This window comes from Macaca thibetana, chromosome 4 (genome assembly GCF_024542745.1).
Source record: "Macaca thibetana thibetana isolate TM-01 chromosome 4, ASM2454274v1, whole genome shotgun sequence".
In the NCBI taxonomy this organism is placed as follows: Eukaryota; Metazoa; Chordata; class Mammalia; order Primates; family Cercopithecidae; genus Macaca; species Macaca thibetana.
The window spans coordinates 40,509,149-40,528,063 of record NC_065581.1 but is presented as its reverse complement, the minus strand read 5'-3'; the positions used below and the strand labels follow the sequence as shown (position 1 = coordinate 40,528,063).

At 37.6% G+C, this 18,915-nt stretch overlaps 2 protein-coding genes across 3 annotated transcripts in view; one reads left to right on the top strand and one right to left on the bottom strand.

Moving 5' to 3' along the window:
• The window catches only part of DAAM2 (dishevelled associated activator of morphogenesis 2), a 979,794-nt gene that overhangs the window by 242,029 nt on the left and 718,850 nt on the right, over window positions 1-18,915 (bottom strand). The window lies entirely within an intron of this gene.
• Window positions 1-18,915, top strand: part of KIF6 (kinesin family member 6) — a 381,700-nt gene that overhangs the window by 68,702 nt on the left and 294,083 nt on the right. For both annotated transcript variants that reach the window (XM_050787599.1, XM_050787598.1), the window contains exons 4-5: window positions 13,180-13,327; window positions 18,251-18,360. In XM_050787599.1, the coding sequence (XP_050643556.1) occupies window positions 13,180-13,327; window positions 18,251-18,360 (258 nt within the window). The remainder of the gene's footprint in view (window positions 1-13,179; window positions 13,328-18,250; window positions 18,361-18,915) is intronic.

The following is an 18,915-nucleotide window of genomic DNA, read 5'->3' as shown; positions in this document are numbered from 1 at the left end:
TGGAAGTATGCATACAAAAGGGATAACTAACAGTGATAACTATGGTGAAAGTTGGAAGATGAGGAGGGGAATTATATTCAAAGGAGACTTTAAATGCAAATATTTTAAACAAGCATATATTCATGCATTTATGAATTACTTGTATCATCAAAAATAAGTAAAGGTATTTTCAGTAATGGGAGAAACTTGAGCCTGTTTATTTTCTAAGGAGGAGCAATTAATACAAAGGGAGAAGTAGAAAATACAGGAGAGGAGTTAATTGATGGAGAAAGGTCCCTGAGAGATAGGAAAGAATGGATTAAATCTAGAATTCAGTTGGAAGAGCTTAGCTCTAGATAGGAGGCCAATCTCTAGGACCAGAGAGGAAGATGAATAGATGAGACTAGGAGAGATAAACTTCTGTTTGTGGGTGTAGAGGCTGAGAGTGGAGAGAGGAGCTGGGGAATTTGCTGTATGATGACCTCCGTTTTATCTTCAAAGTAACAGTTTGTCCCCCACCGCTCTGGTGTCTTGTCCTCCTCACTGTAGATACCAGTAAATATGACTGACTGTCTTCCCCACCTGTTCACCTCAATCACATTAAATGTTATTAGCCTCTCGTTACTATCGGACTCTTTCCTCTTGTCATCTTTATAGAGAGTAGCTTGTTAATGCCATTGCATATGCCCCCACATCCTGTAGTGCTGTGCTGAAAACAACGAGGTCCTAATAATGGGCCATACCAATGAACCAATTTCTACTGTTTAAAAGGACACGGGAAACTGCTTTCAGTGGCTTGCCTTCTTAGTTCTGGTATATTCTGCTCTATACTCAAGAGTTATTCTGTTTCCTGTGCCTTCAGAGAACCACATTCCCAGCTTTCTGCCCAGAGAAGTCTATGAAACCACCCCCCACCGGCATCCTACAGAGTTGGGTTTTTTTTCAGCCTCACAAAGCCCTCTGTTGTTCCTCTTTAACAGTCGGCTAACTGAAGTTAAGGAGAAGTGGTGGAGAGCATTTTTGCCCTTTCCCTCTCCTTTAGATTTTAAGAGCCTTCTAGCAGCTTGACCTTACCTTTTGTGTAAAATATATTTAGTCACTCATTACAAGTTGCAATCCCTTTTTGGTCCTTGGGTTCCAAATGGGGAATTGAAAAGAGTTTTTAGATGTCAGGCATCAAAGGAAATTGAGGAAAACATCTGCATTATTTCTTCCTCTCCTCTGAATCTTCTGACTTTCCTAGAGGCTGTGCCCCAAGTCTCTGGTACTTTCTCCTTTCATATCTGCCTTTAGGAGGAAAACCTTACAAAGATTAGTAATTCTTTTCTGTTTTCTATTCTTTTAATCCTATTGTAAACATGTTGATGATAAAATCACATCCTTTGCTTCTCTCTGAATGGTGATACAGATTTTTTGTTGTAGTTAATTTTCTTTCCTGTTTTTAACCATCCTAGAGAGTGGTGTTATAAAACAGTACTTTGCAAGATTGTGCTATGTAATTGATGAAAATCAAGGTACTCCAGAGGAAAGTATTGTAAATCTGCACTGCATTCCTAACTGTAAGATGCTCACCACAGGCTGTGTCAGCAACAAGGGTGTGGTTTTAAGATGAGAACAGGGCCGGGCGCGGTGGCTCAAGCCTGTAATCCCAGCACTTTGGGAGGCCGAGGCGGGCGGATCACAAAGTCAGGAGATCGAGACCACAGTGAAACCCCGTCTCTACTAAAAATACAAAAAATTAGCCGGGCGCGGTGGCGGGCGCCTGTAGTCCCAGCTACTCAGGAGGCTGAGGCAGGAGAATGGCGGGAACCCGGGAGGCGGAGCTTGCAGTGAGCCGAGATCGCGCCACTGCACTCCAGCCTGGGCAACAGCGTGAGACTCCGTCTCAAAAATAAAATAAAATAAAATAAAAAAAAGATGAGAACAGATGAAAAGTAGTGAAATATGTAATTTAATTGTATATAACTTAAACCGTTATATTGATCTTAATCTGTTTATTCTGATTAGCCCTCATATTTTAAAAACATGAAGCCGGTATACTTAATCGCTAAGACTTTTAAGTTAGTTTTTCCTACGAACTGTGGAGAGCAACTTTGAGACAACTGTTTAACTGGATATTATTCTACTGAACATACCTGATTATTATTAGCTTTATAAAAAGATGGTAGGTTTGTTTTATAACTTAGGTAGTAGAAAGAATATTATATTTGGAATCAAATAGACTTGGGTATTACTCTTATCACTTACTAAGTGTGACCTTGATATAATTAACTTCTCGAAGGCTAAATGTTCTCATCTCTAAAGTGGGAGGTAATAGAAGTCTCAGAATAGATTACCTAGAGAATAAAAGAGGAAGAATATGTCTAAAATAAAAGAAAAATCGTAAGTTCAGTTTTGATTAGACTGAGTTTGAAGTGGTACAAAAAAATTTAAATATATAAATGTTGATTGACTGCTTTAAGACTGAAGTTTTTTTTTTGTTGTTGTTTTTTTTTTGAGATGGAGTTTGGCTCTTGTTGCCTAGGCTGGAGTGCAATGGTGCAATCTCAGCTCACCGCAACCTGCGCCTCCCAGGTTCAAGCGATTCTCCTGCCTCAGCCTCCTGAGTAGCTGGGATTACAGGCATGCGCCACCACGCCCAGCTAATTTATATTTTTAGTAGAGACAGGGTTTCACCATGTTGATCAGGCTGGTCTTGAACTCCCGACCTCAGGTGATCCACCTGCCTCAGGCTCTCACAATGCTGGGATTACAGGTATGAGCCTGGCAAGACTAAAGATTTTTTAGTTTATTGAGACTGTATTGTTCATTGCACTTAGTAGGATGATGCTGTGTCTCTCCTATCCATAAGCTAATAGTAGGATATGTATCTCATGGAATTTTGTGAACACTATTCCCTCCTATTTTCTCCATATCTCTCCTCATAGTGTGCCCCTAGAAGATTCCTCATGTGATTTTTGCCCAACCAAGACTGGTTTCATCATCTCCACTGTCATGCCCCTCTAGTTCACAGGCCATAGTTCCATAGGCCATAGTTCTCCGTGGTCTGCAGAGTAGGTTGGCATTACTTAGCTGAAAAGTCTTTTCTGTTCCTTTTTCCTGATTCCTTTATGAATGATCTCAGTCAGTCCACATCTTTCTGCTTCAAACTCTGGCTCCTAAATCTCGTTAGATCATTGTGTATCCATGATGCAAATAAAGCCATGATGATTATTAGCAGCTTCATGAGATGTATTTTTATTTACCTTTCTATGCCAAAGGGCAATTTTCCTCCTTAATTATTATCCATTGAAATCAAGGTGTGTTTGAATTTTCCCAAAAATGTGCAAAATGTCTTCCATTTTACACAAAATTGAAGTCAAATAAGAAGGTCTTATATGGCAAGTAATCTTGAGACTAGAAGTATGGAGGAAAAGGCTCATAACTTAAATCTAAACTAGAGCTCCATGTGGTCCAGTCAGTGTACAATGTCACTTTTGGAAGTACTCAAAAGTCAGATTGTGTGTGGGCTCTCAGGAATTGCAGGAGTTAGGAGAGTGCATTCTCCTCCATTGCTGCTTCTCTCAGCACCCACCACACTGAAGGCAGCCACCTGCTACCCTCCCCCGCCATCCTGCAGTGCTCAACTTTCTGCTTTCCACTCTCCTCTAAACTCTTCAGACTAATCCTCCCCTGAAGACAGGTCCTTTTTCTTTTCATTTCTATGCCTGTCTCCCCTACTTCTTCGCCTAGATTCTCAGATCTCTGTTTCCACTATTCAGATGGCTAGAGGACCCAGAAGCTCGATTCACAGTTGGCAAGGAAAAGGATGGAGTCTCTAGGAAAACACAGTTTTCTCACTTGGCCTCTCTATTTATAAATTTTTGTAGAGGACTTTGTTTAAATGCTTTCTCTCTCTCCAGACACATTTATAAATCAGTCCTTTGGGTTTTTAAAAATTATAGATTGATGTGTTAATTAGAAGGTTATACAGTTGAATATGTGCACATGCTCAGATATTTCAAGATGCTTATCTTGGTGGTTATCTTGCTTTACCTTGCACTGCACATTTCTTGAGAAGAAGCTTTTTTTTTTTCCTGTAAATTCACAAAGCACACAGTACCAGGCTTCTCATATAATAGTATGAATGCTTGAGAAATGTGATTGATCAATTTACTGACAGAGAACTCAGTGTTAGGATTTTAGGAAAAAGTGTTTTCTATTTTCTTTTGTATGCCTATAAAAGAAACCCAAAGTAACCAGTTCAGGTTTTATGCAAGATTCTGTCCTAATAAACTTCTATAGACAATGAATTTCCCCCACATTGTTGTATAAAACTTTGTGGTTTCATTTTAGTTGCCTCCTTAGATGGTCATCTGAAAATGATTATATATTTAATTAATCTAAGTGTTTATTCTGAAGGATCATAGGAAAAATATCTGTCAGAAATGCTACAGTAAATGCATTTTTTATAATGTAATTATAAAGTATGTAAATAAGATAATGTAAATAAGATAAAATAGTGTATAATGTAATGTAAATATATACTTTTTTATAACGCAAATAAGATAAAAACGTAGCCATCACTTTTCAATCCTGTATGCTGGACTTCAGACTGAAACATTTAGAACTGGATTGTGTTCAGAAGGGGTCATTTTCTTCCATTAAAGTTTCATGCATTTCTGTTCTTTTACCAGATTTAAGCTGCTTATTATTAATACTAACACAAAACGGTTTCTTCAGAAACTTGGGAAATAATAAACAGCTCATTTAGAGAGCACTCTGGCCTGGATTTGGTCCATGAACTTATGGATGTGAAGCTGTCTAGTGTCCTTAAGACCTCGAAGATCCTTTAAGAGAGGCTGTTTGGATTAGGTGCCCTGTGATGTGTTTGCTTCTTGCAAAGTTTGGTTTGAAGTAATTAGAACAAGACTGTGAACAAAGCCCTGAGAATCATAGAACTGGGAAGGATCTCAAGAGATCCCCTTCCTTAGCCCCTGTATCCAAGAAGGAGAATTTGCAAATCATTCAAGGCAGGCAGCTGCTGATCCTGTTTTAGTGACACATCCAAGAGTGGGAGTCCTGATTGTGCCAAAGTGACTGTTTTAGAAGAAAGCACCCAATATTCTTGTTTTCCTATCACACACGAAATGTGAACAATGATGGGTGGGATACCCATTTGGTTTCTTAGGTGGATGATGGTGTGAGGGAATTGCTTATGACATTTCAAAACCTGGAAGATGCTGATATTTAGTTTAGTTTTTTATTGATTTCTTTTCTTTCTTTCTTTTTTTTTTTTTTAAATCGGAGTGTTACTCTTAGCATTTATCTGAGTCACTTTATAGCAGCGTTTGCAAAACTCCACATTCCATGGAAGGCAAATAATTAATCTGAAAAAAACTAGTGAGGGCCAGATGGAGTGGTGGTATCTGTGCTTAAATTGGGGAGCACAGATCCTGGGGACTAAGACCACGCAGATTGATTTTTTTAAAAAAGACAGTGTTGACCAAACAAATGCTCTGCCAGCTATATTTTGCCTGTGGGTCTCTTTCTTTGTGACTCTAGTTTAATAGCCAGTATGCCCACAGATGTATAAATTACCAGTTAATCTATGTTTGCAGTTTCATTTTTCTCACACACACAAAAATTTTGGTTGTATGGGGTAACTGCTTCTAATCTAGATATTCTTGGCCTTGGATATTCCTTTCCAAAATGATTGATGATTTGGTTTAGGTTGACGAAGACTAGCCATGTAACCTACTTTATTTCTCTATCAGGATTTACAACCAGATCAATATATCATAGAAGTGAAGCTGTAAAAGATCTTAGAATGATCTTGCCAGAACATGCTTTTATTGTATTTTATTTTTATGACATTTTATTTTATTTACTTATTTATTTATAAGTAAAGACATGGTCTTCTTGTCCCCAAGTCAAGGTTAATCAAGTAATCAAGGTTACTTCACAGTAACCTTGAAGTCCTGGGATCAAGTGATCCTCCCACCTTAGCCTCTCGAGTAACTAGGACTCCAGGAGCACACCACACACCCAACTAATTTTTTTTTTTTTTGGTAGAGACAGGGTCTTGCTATGTTGCCCAGGCTGATCTCAAACTCCTGGGCTCAAGCAATCCATCTGCCTCCTGTGCTAGAATTACAGGCATAAGCCACAGCCCTGGGCCAAAACATGCTTTTAGAAGGGACAGTATCTAAAGTAGGGGGACTAAATTCAGATGCCTTTACGCAGGACTTCTATGTTGTACACCTCCGGGGGTGCGCTTCACAGTAGCCTACACAAATGGCTAGGCACTGCACAAAGGTGAGGGGGCACCAGCATTCACATGGACTGCACGGTGATTATGCAGTGATACAGCCCTGCTTTCAAGTCTAGGCAAGTAACATACCTTCAGGAAGCAGTTGATTCTAAGATGTTAGGGAATGTTTGGGACCACGGCAAACTGAAGAACATGTCTCACAAAAAGGCATTCAAATTTAGTTAAGTTTAAACATTCCTGTAGGCAAGTTTTACGGCCAGCTTGAGATCCTTGCTCTAAATCAAGGACTAAGAGGTGTCTTTCAGATCACTCTGGAAACTTTGCAATAATTATGATTCTCTTGGTTGCATGTAACTGAATTCCAACTCAAAGCAGAGAGGATTTCTTATCTCACATAACTGGTTAGCTCAAAGAAGAATTGAAGGGAATGATATGAAAATCCGGGCCCTTGGCCGGGCATGGTGGCTCACGCCTGTAATCCCAACACTTTGGGAGGCCGAGGTGGGTGGATCACCTGAGGTCAGGAGTTCGAGACCAGCCTGGCCAGTGAGGCGCCCCCGCCCCCCGCCGTCTCTACTAAAAATACAAAAATTAGCTGGGCATGGCGGCAGTTGCCTGTAGTCCTAGCTACTTGGGAGGCTGAGGCAGGAGAATCGCTTGAACCTGGGAGGTGGAGTTTGCAGTGAGCCAAGATCGTGGCACTGCACTCCAGCCTGGTGGACAGAGTAAGACTCTATCTCAAAAAAAAAAAAAAAAAAAAAAAAAAGTTAAAAAACATTAGCCAGGCACGGTGGCTCATTCCTGTAATCCCAGCACTTTGAGAGATTGAGGTAGGTGGATCACCTGAGGTCAGGATTTCAAGACCAGCCTGGCCAACATAGTGAAACCCTGTCTCTACAAAAATACCAAAATTAGCTGGGCATAATGGCAGGTGCCTGTTATCCCAGCTACTCGGGAAACTGAGGCAGGAGAATCACTTGAACCCGGGAGGCAGAGGTTGCAGTGAGCCGAGATCACGCCATTGCACTCCAGCCTGGGTGACAGAGGGAGACTCTGTCTCAAAACAAACAAACAAACAAACAAACAAACAAAAACATAGATTCTGTGTCTTCTACCCCGAGTGTTCCACTGTGCTTGTAATCCAGTACTAAGCTAAGTCAGAGTAGCATTGCAAGAAGAGTGAAATTGACACCATACCTCCACCCCCTTCCCCTAAGCCATTGCCAATCCGATTTCTCTTTGCAGGACAGGTCTATCTTAATTTACTTTTTGACTTTTCACTCATGGTCAACTTTTAAGGTGCTGCTTCACCTGTCCCTCCCCTCTCAACAATGAAATCAGCCCTACTCAGTTCTCTAAGTCCAACCTGGTCCTGTCTAAGAATAGTTTGTGCCACTGTTTTTCAGAAATACCTTGGAGGGAATTCTTTGGGTGGACAAAATGTAGTTAGAAGACCTCTGCTGACATCAATTATAAAATCCATGGTCCTATTACTATATTTTGTTTCTTTGTTTGTTTGTTTTTTCAACTATGCTGTCTCTTTGAGGGACTATAATTTATGTCTCGTTTTTTGGTTTAGTGAACTAAATTATGACTACAATAATGATTTGTTGTTGATTACTTTCATTTAGACATTGTATCTTGGGATTCTTAAAGCCTTTGCATCTGGAGGTAAACAAAATGAAGTCTCACTTTGTGCAGATCCTCCAGACAGTATTCTGCTTGGAGCCTAGTTAAACAAAGAGTAATAAAAATGGAAAAACTAGACTTTAAAATGACTTGTATTTTCTTCTAGCATGTAAATGTGTTGTGTCTGGAGTAACACTTCAGTTTATAATCTCCAAAAGGGTTGAGGCTTTATTTTTGTTTTATTCGTGCAAATATTAAAAGGTAAGAAATGACAAACTATCTTAGCTTTATAATTTAAACTTCTAGGAAAAGTGCATTTTGCAAATGGAAGGAAAGAATTTCTACAATGGAAATTTCCTCTGATCATCAAACTCTGGGTTTATAAAGAGTTGATTTATTTACACATCAGGACTGTCTCTAGCTAAGATGGATTAAGCGGTAGCCTGCATTGTTGATTTTAGGAAGTTCAGAAATACTTCTGAACAAAAATGTGCATCTCACTCTTCATTGCTGAAATGTATCATTAGCTTTTCATTCTTTTTATTAATTACCATTCTCTCTGTCTTTTAAAAATACTACTGAAAAGATAGTATACACATATGGTTATTACCAAGTGAGTATAGACTCTTCTTTACTATTTTATTGTTACAACAGCTTTGTTGAGATGTAATTCAAATACTAAAACATTTACTCTTTAAAGTATGCAATTTAGTTATTTTTAGTACAAATGTGCAACCATCAATCACCATTATTTAATTTTAAAACATTTTAATTACCCCCAAAAAGAAGCTCTGTACCATACCCATTAGCAGTCACTCTCCATTTTCCCTTCTTTCTAGCTCCTGTCAAACACTAACCTACTTTCTATGTCCATGGGATTTTCTTATCCTAAACATTTTCTAGAAATAGAATCACAATATATGGCCTTTTTTGGACTGGCTTTTTAAAATTTAATGTGTTTTCAAGTTTTATCCTTATTGTAGCATGTATCAGTACTGCCTTCTCCTTGCCAAATAATATCCGATGGAATGGATATAGTACATCTTATTTATCCACCCATCAGTTGACGGTCACTTTGTGGTGTTTCCACTTTTTGGCTAAATAATGAATAATGCTGTTGTGAACATTCACTACAAATTTTTGTGTGGACACATGTTTTTAATACTGCTGGGTGTATACCTAGCTGGGTCATATGGCAATACTAGGTTTACATTTTGAGGAACTGTAAGACTGTTTTCCAAAGAAGCTGTACCATTTTACATTTCCAGCAACAATGTATGAAGGTTCCAATTTGTCCACATTGTCACCAGCACTTCTCATTGTCTCTTTTTTTTGTTTTAGCCATACTAGTGAGTGTGAAATTGCATCTTATTGTGATTTTGATTTGCATTTCCCTAATGACTAATGATGTTGAGCATCTTTTCATATGCTATTGGCCATTTGCATTTCTTTTTAGAGAAACGTCTATTCAAATCTGTTGCCCACTTTTTAATTAGATTGTTTGTCTTCTTATTGTTGAGTTGTCTGAGTTGTAGGATTTCTTTGTATGTTATGGATTATGGATATGATGACAAGTCCCTTGCCAGATAGATATGATTTGCATACATTATCTCCATTGTGTTGTCTTTTCACTTACTTGATTGAAACACAAAAGTTTTTAATTTTGATGAAGTGCAGCTTATTTTTTTCCTTTGGTTCTTTGTGCTTTTGATGTCATATCTAAAAAACCATTGCCTAATTTAGCTCATGAAGATGTACTCCTAAGTTTTCTTCCAAGATTTTCTTTTAAGTTTTATCTCTTACATTAGGTCTGTGATTCATTTTGAGTTAATTTTTGTACATGGTCTGAGGTAGGGGTCCAGCTTTATTCTTTGGCATGTGGATATCCAGTTGTCCAAGGATCATTTGTTAAAAAGACCATTGTTTCCTCCATTGAATAGTGTTGGCACTCTTGTTGAAAATCAACTGATCATAAATATAAGGGTCTATTTCTAGATTCTTAATTTTATTTTATTGATCCGTATGTATAGTCTTGTGCCAGTATCTCTCTGTCTTAATTATTCTAGCTTTGTAGTAGGTTTTGAAATAGGGACGTGTGAGTCATCTACCTTTGTTCTTTCTTTTCAAGATTGTTTTAGCTATTCTGTGTCCCTTAACTTTCCATATAAATTTTAGAAGCATATCGTCAATTTCTGCAAATAAGCCAGCTTGAATTTTGATAGAAATTGCATAAATGTAGATCAGTTTAGGGAATATTGCTATCTGCACAGTGTTCACACTTGTATCGTACAGCCCTGCTGAACTTGTTTCTTACTTCTCATAATTTTATAGTAAATTCCTTACGATTTTCTATATACAATATTATGTCATGTGCAAATAGAGAATTCTATATCTGGCAATATTATTCTCAAAAATGAAGAAGAAATTAAGACATTCCAAGATGAACAAAAACTGAGCAAATTTATCATCTGAACAAACTAGCCAGTAAATTTAGGCAAGATAAAGAAATAAATTTCCTTAAATTCCTTGAACTCCTTGGTCTCCCAGCCTACATACAAGGGTCCCTACATATTTGTTGGGGGCACACCTTCAATGCTGAGGAATTTTGTAACACTGTCTTTCTTCTCACTTCCTGTTTGTGCAGTCTCAAGGCCAGCCAGAGATGAGTTCTAATGCCCTTCTTGGGTCTTTTCTGGGCATACATATAGTCCTGAACATGTGTGTGGCCTTCCTGACTCCCAGGAGTACATCAGAGTTTTTTGAAACCCCTTATGCACATCTTACTTCACAGATTTTTCTAAGTTTTTGGTTACGTTCTTGTTTACTTCACTGGCATTGCAGCTTTGCCAGCTGGGATATTAAACACTTGCCACTGATTTTTTTTCAACAAATACCCCGAGGACAGGGATGGTTACACTAAGTGAACTCTGAATCAGGTCTAACAAAGACAAGTACTGTGAGTGGAGCTTTTCTAGAGAGCTCCCAGATGAGTCAGAGAGTGGCAGCTCTTTGAGGATGCGGCATTTTGAGGAGCCCCAAATCCATACTGCCCCCTATAGTGGTTGCCAGGCTGCTGGATTTCACAGCTCCAATGTTTCAAGGCTGTTGTTTTTCAAGGCTACCATGGAGCTAGGGAGAGGTGCTGGGAATGTTCAAGTTAAAATACCACAAAGCGCATGGTTCCTACTGAGTTTAGCTGTTTGTCTTACATAAACACTTCATGGATTGGTGTGAGTCTTTGAATAATTTCCAGAGTTCTGAAAAAGTTGATTTTGACAACTTTTGCCACTGGTATTATTGTTCTTGTGGAGTAATGGATTTTCAAAGATCATTACACCACTATTTCTCTTTCTTTATTTTTAACTAGTATTTTTCCTTAGGACAGATGAGACCAGAAGTACATGAAAAGGCCTAGTGTCCACTGAAGAGTGGTTACAAGATTGAGTTGGAATGGAGGCTCTACAGAAGGGACTGGAGACAAATTTTGCCTGATTACATTTCCTTATTTAATGTTTAATTGTAGCAATGTAATAAATAAATAGCCATGGGAGTATACATAGGTCGAGTCTTACCCTTTTTATTTTACAGTGTTCTATGAAGCTATGCCATCTGGTTTTCCATCCCACAGTAGATGGGAATGGGGGGGCACATATTAGAGACAGACATACTAGGACAACTGGCAGTGAGAAAGAAGATTTTAGCATAAAAAAGTAGACATAACAATTAGCAGATGCCAACGTAGTGTACTACCTACTCACTTTTCATAATCTATATCAAAATGAAAATGTTAATTTGTGCTCTGTATTTTTTGTTTTTCAAGACAGATAATGCCTAGTATATTTTACATCTATTCTTTCTATCAAAAATCAATAAAATGTTTAAGGTTAGATATTTAAAATTTTAGACTTCATATACCTAGAGCATTTATGGCCAAGAAATAGATATCCAAATGATATTGCTAATGGGACATCGATATTTCATTGGTAACAAATTCTGTTGAGGAAAAAGATTCTTTAATTATATATCTAAATTCGTCATAGTTCCAACATCTTAAAAGTTGAGAATTTCAACAGTATATTGTCTCCATGTAAAAACACATGAAGAAGAATGATTACACTCCTCAAAAGTAGAACATTGAATCACACAGTTATAATACTTTCTTGCGCATTCCCTTTACTAAGTCCATTACATTTGTAAGCACCAATAACACTTTCTACCTACACAGCAAAAGATGCATTGACTTGTTGCTGAATATATTGTTAGTTTAATAGTTGCATAAAGTACTCAGGACTTAAATGACCACTTCAGAATAATCTCCAGTCAAACCTGTGTGTTTTAAGAGGCCCTTATAGTGATAGATCACTCAATACACAGGCATGAAAGCATATGAAACATAGAACTATAGATAGGACGTTGACAGAAGTAATAGGGCAGGAATTCTAATGTGAACAGTGAGGGGTGAACTCAGAGGAGCCATCTATCAAAAAATCCACCCACAACATGGGGACCAATAGCTGATGTCATCATAGCTGGTTTAATGGAAACATCTCAGAGATCAATGAGCCACTTGTATCAAAAAACGAACATAAAGCTACAAAAGTTTACTGTTCCATGTAGCGTAGATTAAAGACACAGTTTTGAAAGTCTACATCATTTCGTGCATATTTTTAAAAGCTTGTATTATAGGTGGTGCTCTTCAAAGGCTGAGAAGATCCAGCCTTTGGGTTCTTAAGACCACCATCAAATCAAGGGCCACTCTGCAGGGCTGAAGAATATATACGGACTAGCATCTTCTACCAAAAAGTCATTCCAAGAAAAGAGAGGAGGGGAATTCCTAGAGGATTTTCAGCTGGTGCTTAGTATTAAGTAGGGAATTACATTACAAGGTACATGGTGGCAAACAGAGTGTGTTCCTCCTGCTCTAGGAAGTGACTACTATTGTGAGTGTTTATACCATGTGAGGTACCAGGTGTCAGGTTGACAGTTTGCCAAATTACAGGTGTTATTTCCCCAGAACTCTTTATCAATATATTCTTTGATTCAGGTCCAGTGTTTACTAAAAGACGAAGCATATAATTAAGATGACTGAACTCCATTTGCGTTACACGTCCTTTCTTAGAGAACAGGTTTGATGTGCTGCTGTTCCTAGATAAAAATGTAAATTCTAGCTAGATATTCACATATATAAATTTTAATAGAGATTTCTATAAAGTGTTTTTAATAGTGTTCAATAAGATTGTTATTAGAATACAAGCCATTTAATTCATATGCAGTTAGCCATGTTGATGTATTAAAAGTGTGTCATTTCTTTATTGCAGTGTCCTGGAAGGTTACAATGGCACTATCTTCGCATATGGGCAAACAGGCAGCGGGAAGACATTCACTATCACAGGGGGTGCAGAACGTTACAGTGACAGAGGCATTATCCCAAGGACACTGTCATACATTTTTGAACAGTTACAAAAGGTATGAAACTTTTTGTTCCTGTCATTTTGTATTTGATATATTCAGCAAAAATTTACTGAAAGCAGGAAATTTATTATGACATTTATTTTATTGTGTCTAAATGATAAAGTCTTATTGTGTCATAACTCTGGCCTTTACCTTTAAGGAAAGGTTGGGATTTTGCTGTAGAAGTGAAAATTAAGAAGGTGCTTCTCATTAAAGTGCTGCTGTTTCAGCAAAGGCTCCAGGAGAGTTCCTTCTGATATACGCATGAAGGTTGAAAGAGCAGACCATACCTTTTACCAACGAATATCTTACATTCCTCAAGAAACAGGAATGTTTTCCTGGGAAAGCAGACCTTTCTTTTAGCTACTGAAACACTAAACAGGACAGTATGATTGTTACTATTTTACACTTGATAGAAGCCCAGAGGAATTTACCAGAGTACACATACCATTGTAATTATTATCATTGTAAAAAAGAGTTATCTATCTAGATTATATGTATCATTTATTGAGTGCCTCAAAATGCCAGTAGCTTTATCACTTTTACCAGTATTTAATATAACATATAATGCAACTTCCCATTTCATCGTTGGGAAAACTGAGCCTCAAGTTAAATATTTTCCTCTGGGCCCACATCCTATAAGTAGCTGATCTGGAGTTCTATCCCAAGTCCACCTGATGTCTGACTCTGTGCTTTGTGCCATCATGTGTATTGCTCCTATACCTTGGACTGCTTTATTTTGTTTGTTGTGTTCAAACAAATTCCCTCTAATGAGTCACATACCTTCTCTGAGTTTCAGTTTTCCCTTCTGTGAAAGTAGAGATTGAACTGTATTAGAGAATCTCCAGTGTCCCTACTAGTTCCAGCAATTCCTTGTTTGTATTACTTCTGTATAATAAATGCCTTAACTAGGTCAATGTAACAGTCACTCCAAAATTTCTTGACTGTATATTGTTTGTATTTTGAGTTGCAAAGATGAGAAGAAATTGCTGAGATCTGCATAATTCTAATTGCCATCCATAAAGTAGCAATTATCCATTAGTTCAGCTCATCTTTCTCTAGCTCAAACATGCCAGCTTTGCATGCCAGAAAATTTGGATGAGAAAGGATTGAGTGTAGCATATATGTTGGATCCAAAGCCCTTTTTTCATTTACTCACTTATTTCTGACATTGCCTGTTTTGTTCCCACATTTCACAACCTGGGAATATAATTCCTAATCGTTTTCATTGCTGTGGCCTAATGTGGAATCTTTCTGCCTTAGAAAGATCACTGGAGGTGCAGGTCAACCTGGTTCTGAGAAAGTGTACTGCTTACAGCATGTGGCCTTGGGACAGTTAGTTAATGCCTCAGTCTTATGGAGTTGCTCTGAGGGGCTGAACATACTGTGTTTAAAGATATTGTCCAGTTTCTTGCACACAGTATATGCTCAATGCATGATAGTTATTATCACAGCCAGTAATACCCATATATGGATATTAATGTGGCCAAGTGATCCCTGACCAATTTCAGAGAACCCTTGAAACTCTCAAAAAAAATGAAGCCAAATCCCATGATTAAGTTAAATAGAATAAACTCATCCTCTCCCGAAGGAAAATATTTTTGTCCCTTTAAAATTGTTATCTATGGTTATTAAAGTACAGATCCAAATGTCTAAATGTCTCCTTAGTACTTACCATTTGTCAGGTTCATTGTTTTAGATCTGTTTGTCATTGACATTACTGTAAACTCCATTTCATTCTGAATGATCCTATATATCTTCCTGGACTTGTAGTGAGCCCATTGGAGCCATTTAAAGCCAGGGCAACTCTGTTTAAATGGACATATTTTCATGATGGGGCATAACACATTCATTATAATCAAACAGCTATGGTGAAACTGGTCAAGCAACTTGAAGTGCATCATGAAGTCTGTTCATATTGTATAGCTGGAAAATGCAGCCTGGTACTCAGAGGTCCTCAGCTGATTGCCTTAGAGAGGTACATGGAGCGCTCTAGAATTCTTAAAGGAAACATTTGACCTATGCAAAGTCTTCATTTCAAGATACAGTAAGAGCCCAGTGCATATTGGGTCCTGAAATGTGTATGGGTATGATAGGAGCACATTTTCACTGATTTTAAGAGAAAAAAATTGATGCCATTTATTTTAGAAATCACTGCTCATTATTTTTGAGTATTGTGAGGTTCAAACTTGTTTTGGGGCAGGAGAAAAGGCTGTCTGCAGGAAACATGTGTGTTACATTACAGTCTGGCAATCCTTAACACTAAAAAGGAGTAATAAGGAAAGGTAGCTTGCCACATAGCTCAGTGAATTTTAAGTGTATTTTCCAATAAAAGTCCAGAAAATGCAGAAGCTGGAAGAGCCAAAGACATTATCCCTATCATCTCAGGGCAGTGGACCTGCCATTTTCCTGACATTTTGTGATTTATTCTAATTTCTGGAAGAAGAGATTTTCTCCACTGCAGATAAACATACAAGTTGGCTGTTCTTTTTGCTTTTATTTTCCTTTCCTTTTATATTCATATACTGAATTCTCCATTTGAAGGCTTCTAGAAATAATAATAACTACAGCAATAATAATAGCAACAGGAGCAACAATGATTCATTGGTATCTGTTATGGGCCATACACTTTTGTAAGATTTTAAATATAGAATGTTATTCCTCTGTTACAACAGAATGCAAGATCAGGGCTATTATCCCCATTTTTATGGTGAAACAACTGAGGATAAGGGTGTGGGATTATTCTGTTATAAATGGAGTTCCAATATGCAAACTCAGTTCTTATCTGATGCTAAGAAGAACTCAGAAATGTATACTAAACTCTCAAATCATAATCTCTGGTTTATTTCAGATATTTTGGATAAATTTTAAAAATATGTTGGTTTAAACAGGATCTCAGAAGGTTGCTGAAATACCCCCTAGGGCCTTTGACGTGCTCCAGAGAGGGACAGAGTTTGTGTATATATTGACCATGGAATACTGTTTTCCCGGAGTATTCCATGGAATATTTTAGAAACTTTGGATTAGACTAACAGCCACACAAAATCTTTTTAGTGTTTATAGTGTCTTATACCTGTGCTAAGCCAAGTTATAACCCAAAGAATTATATTGAAATAGTAGCTTTACTAAACTAGGATACTAATGTAATCAATGGGCCATTTGTTGGGATAAGCTTTAGAGTCACCCACATCAGAAGAATTTTCAGTATTAGGCTGAAAAAAAAATTGCTTAGTAATCCAGTCCATGTTGTCACCTTCACAGAACACCAGAATATAGAATTTCAGCTGTGGCTTGAGTGTTTTTATTATAGTCATGGAAGGCTGAGAGTTGCTTTACTTGTTCATGTATCATTTTGTTTTTCTGAAATGACAGTATCTTTTTTTTTTTTTTTTTTTTTTTTTTTTTTTTTTTTTTTTGAGACGGAGTCTTGCACTGTCACCCAGGCTGGAGTGCAGTGGCGCAATCTTGGCTCACTGCAAGCTCTGCCTCCAGGGTTCACACCATTCTGCTGGTGTGACTACAGGCACCTGCCACCATGCCTGGCTAATTTTTTGTATTTTTAGTAGAGACGGGGTTTCACTGTGTTAGCCAGGATGGTCTCAATCTCCTGACCTTGTGATCTGCCCACCTCGGCCTCCCAAAGTGCTAGGATGACAGTATCTTTATTTGGATAATTGGAGCCATTTTAGAACCAAAGAATCATTCATTTTACACTGAAGAACACACAGCGATTTATTAGCCAATTTCCTCACTTTAATGGGTTTGAAAACTAAGGCCTGACATGGTAGAGGCTCACCTCTAGTTAGAGTAGGAGTCCAGCTTTTTATTTATAGGCCACTGTTCTCTCTCCTATCTCTGTGACTTGGTCCTTTCTCCCTTTGAACAAACCCTATTAAATGGATTGCCTTGGATATGGGTGAGAATCAATCAGGAAGGTCATCCTAAGCAAATTCTCCGTTAGTATACACTCTGACACCCTGACAACCTGCTTGCCACAAAATACAAATACACTCTCCCCTTATGAGAAGCATGATAATATTTGCAGAAATTGAAGCATTTGTATTTTTGGAGGAACAAAAAGAAGGTGCTATTGTTTGATATTTTGTATTGAAAACTGAACTTTCTCAAGAGTTGAAAAAATTCCTTACTTCATTCCACCTCAAAGGGATTGGGTCATTTTGTCTATTGGCAGAATTGAGACTAGGACCAGGCACCTTGACTTTTAGCCTCATTACATTGATGCCTATGTCATTGCATTTTAGCAATGACCCACCAAAAACATTTCTCTCTAACTAATAGCTAAATACCCCTGATTTGCCCTCTCGGGCCAGGAAAATTAACTCCACATGTGAGGTATTGGCGGTGAACTATTAATGTCCACTTATACCTGACTAATCAACTATTGTCTGTCCTCTGGAACTCACTTTCATTGTTACCTATTTATGTCATCAGAAAATATTGAATATTAGAAAAGTAGAAAAAGAATTATGATTAAAGATGGAAACTATTTTGCTCCTGAAATTTTTAAGCCAAAGTAATGGTCTGTGTTCTTTTTTATGAATAGACTATTCACAGAATATAAGTTTATTTTTTTTAGTAACCTTTTTTTGTTCTGGAAAGTAAAAAATGGTGTGTTACACAGTTCTGCAACCAAGTTGGCTCATTGTAAGTGTATATTGACTTTTTATGTATAATGTGGAACCAATAAAAAATAACAGACTGAAGTTGCTTGTAATCATGGGTGTTGGCCATTTAAAAAAGCTTCATGCATATGGTAACTGGCAACTTGAAAGTGTCATGAACTGAAAATGTAAACCATATAAAGTGAGAGAAAAAGAGAGAAACTGTAAGGAAACTGAGTGCTAAATGTGTTCATCTTCATCTAAGCAGAATCATTATTTATAATCAATAAATAATACCTTTCCCTTTTCCAATCAGGACAGCAGCAAAATGTATACAACGCACATTTCCTATTTGGAAATCTACAACGAATGTGGTTATGATCTTTTGGATCCAAGACATGAAGCCTCCAGTTTGGAAGATTTGCCGTGAGTAGCAGAACAACAAAGAATGGAGGGAAATTACTTTCAGATGTTCTCTTCAATTGTTTTCTTTGAAATTTTGTATGTTTCTGGTCTCAATCATAATTAGCAAATACTGGATAACCGAATTTTTTTGTAATATAATGGATATTTTTTTCAGTTATGACAAATGGACAGTAGTGATGGGAACTAAAATTGCCTGAAACTCATTTCTTGGGAAAATCTCTTTTGGAGTTGGCAGAAGAGAGTGCAATGAATTTTCTCTAAGACTGGGTGCTTAGAGGATTGATGGGATATGACAGTACTACTTTCTTCCTGCCACATGAAACCCTGTTGCTCCTCTAATTGTGGCCTTTTTCTGAGAAGAAGGTATTCAAATTAGAGTTCAAGCAGCAGTAAGAGAATCTGAGACAGAAAATAACATTTTTACGTTTTCCTCAAATGCTTCTCTACTATGGTTAATGCTAACTTTGGCAATCATTTGATCAGATTGGCACTGATTGTTTCATGACTGAAATTTAAATAGCGTCTTCAAAGTTTATCTAATAACGGACCAAGTTA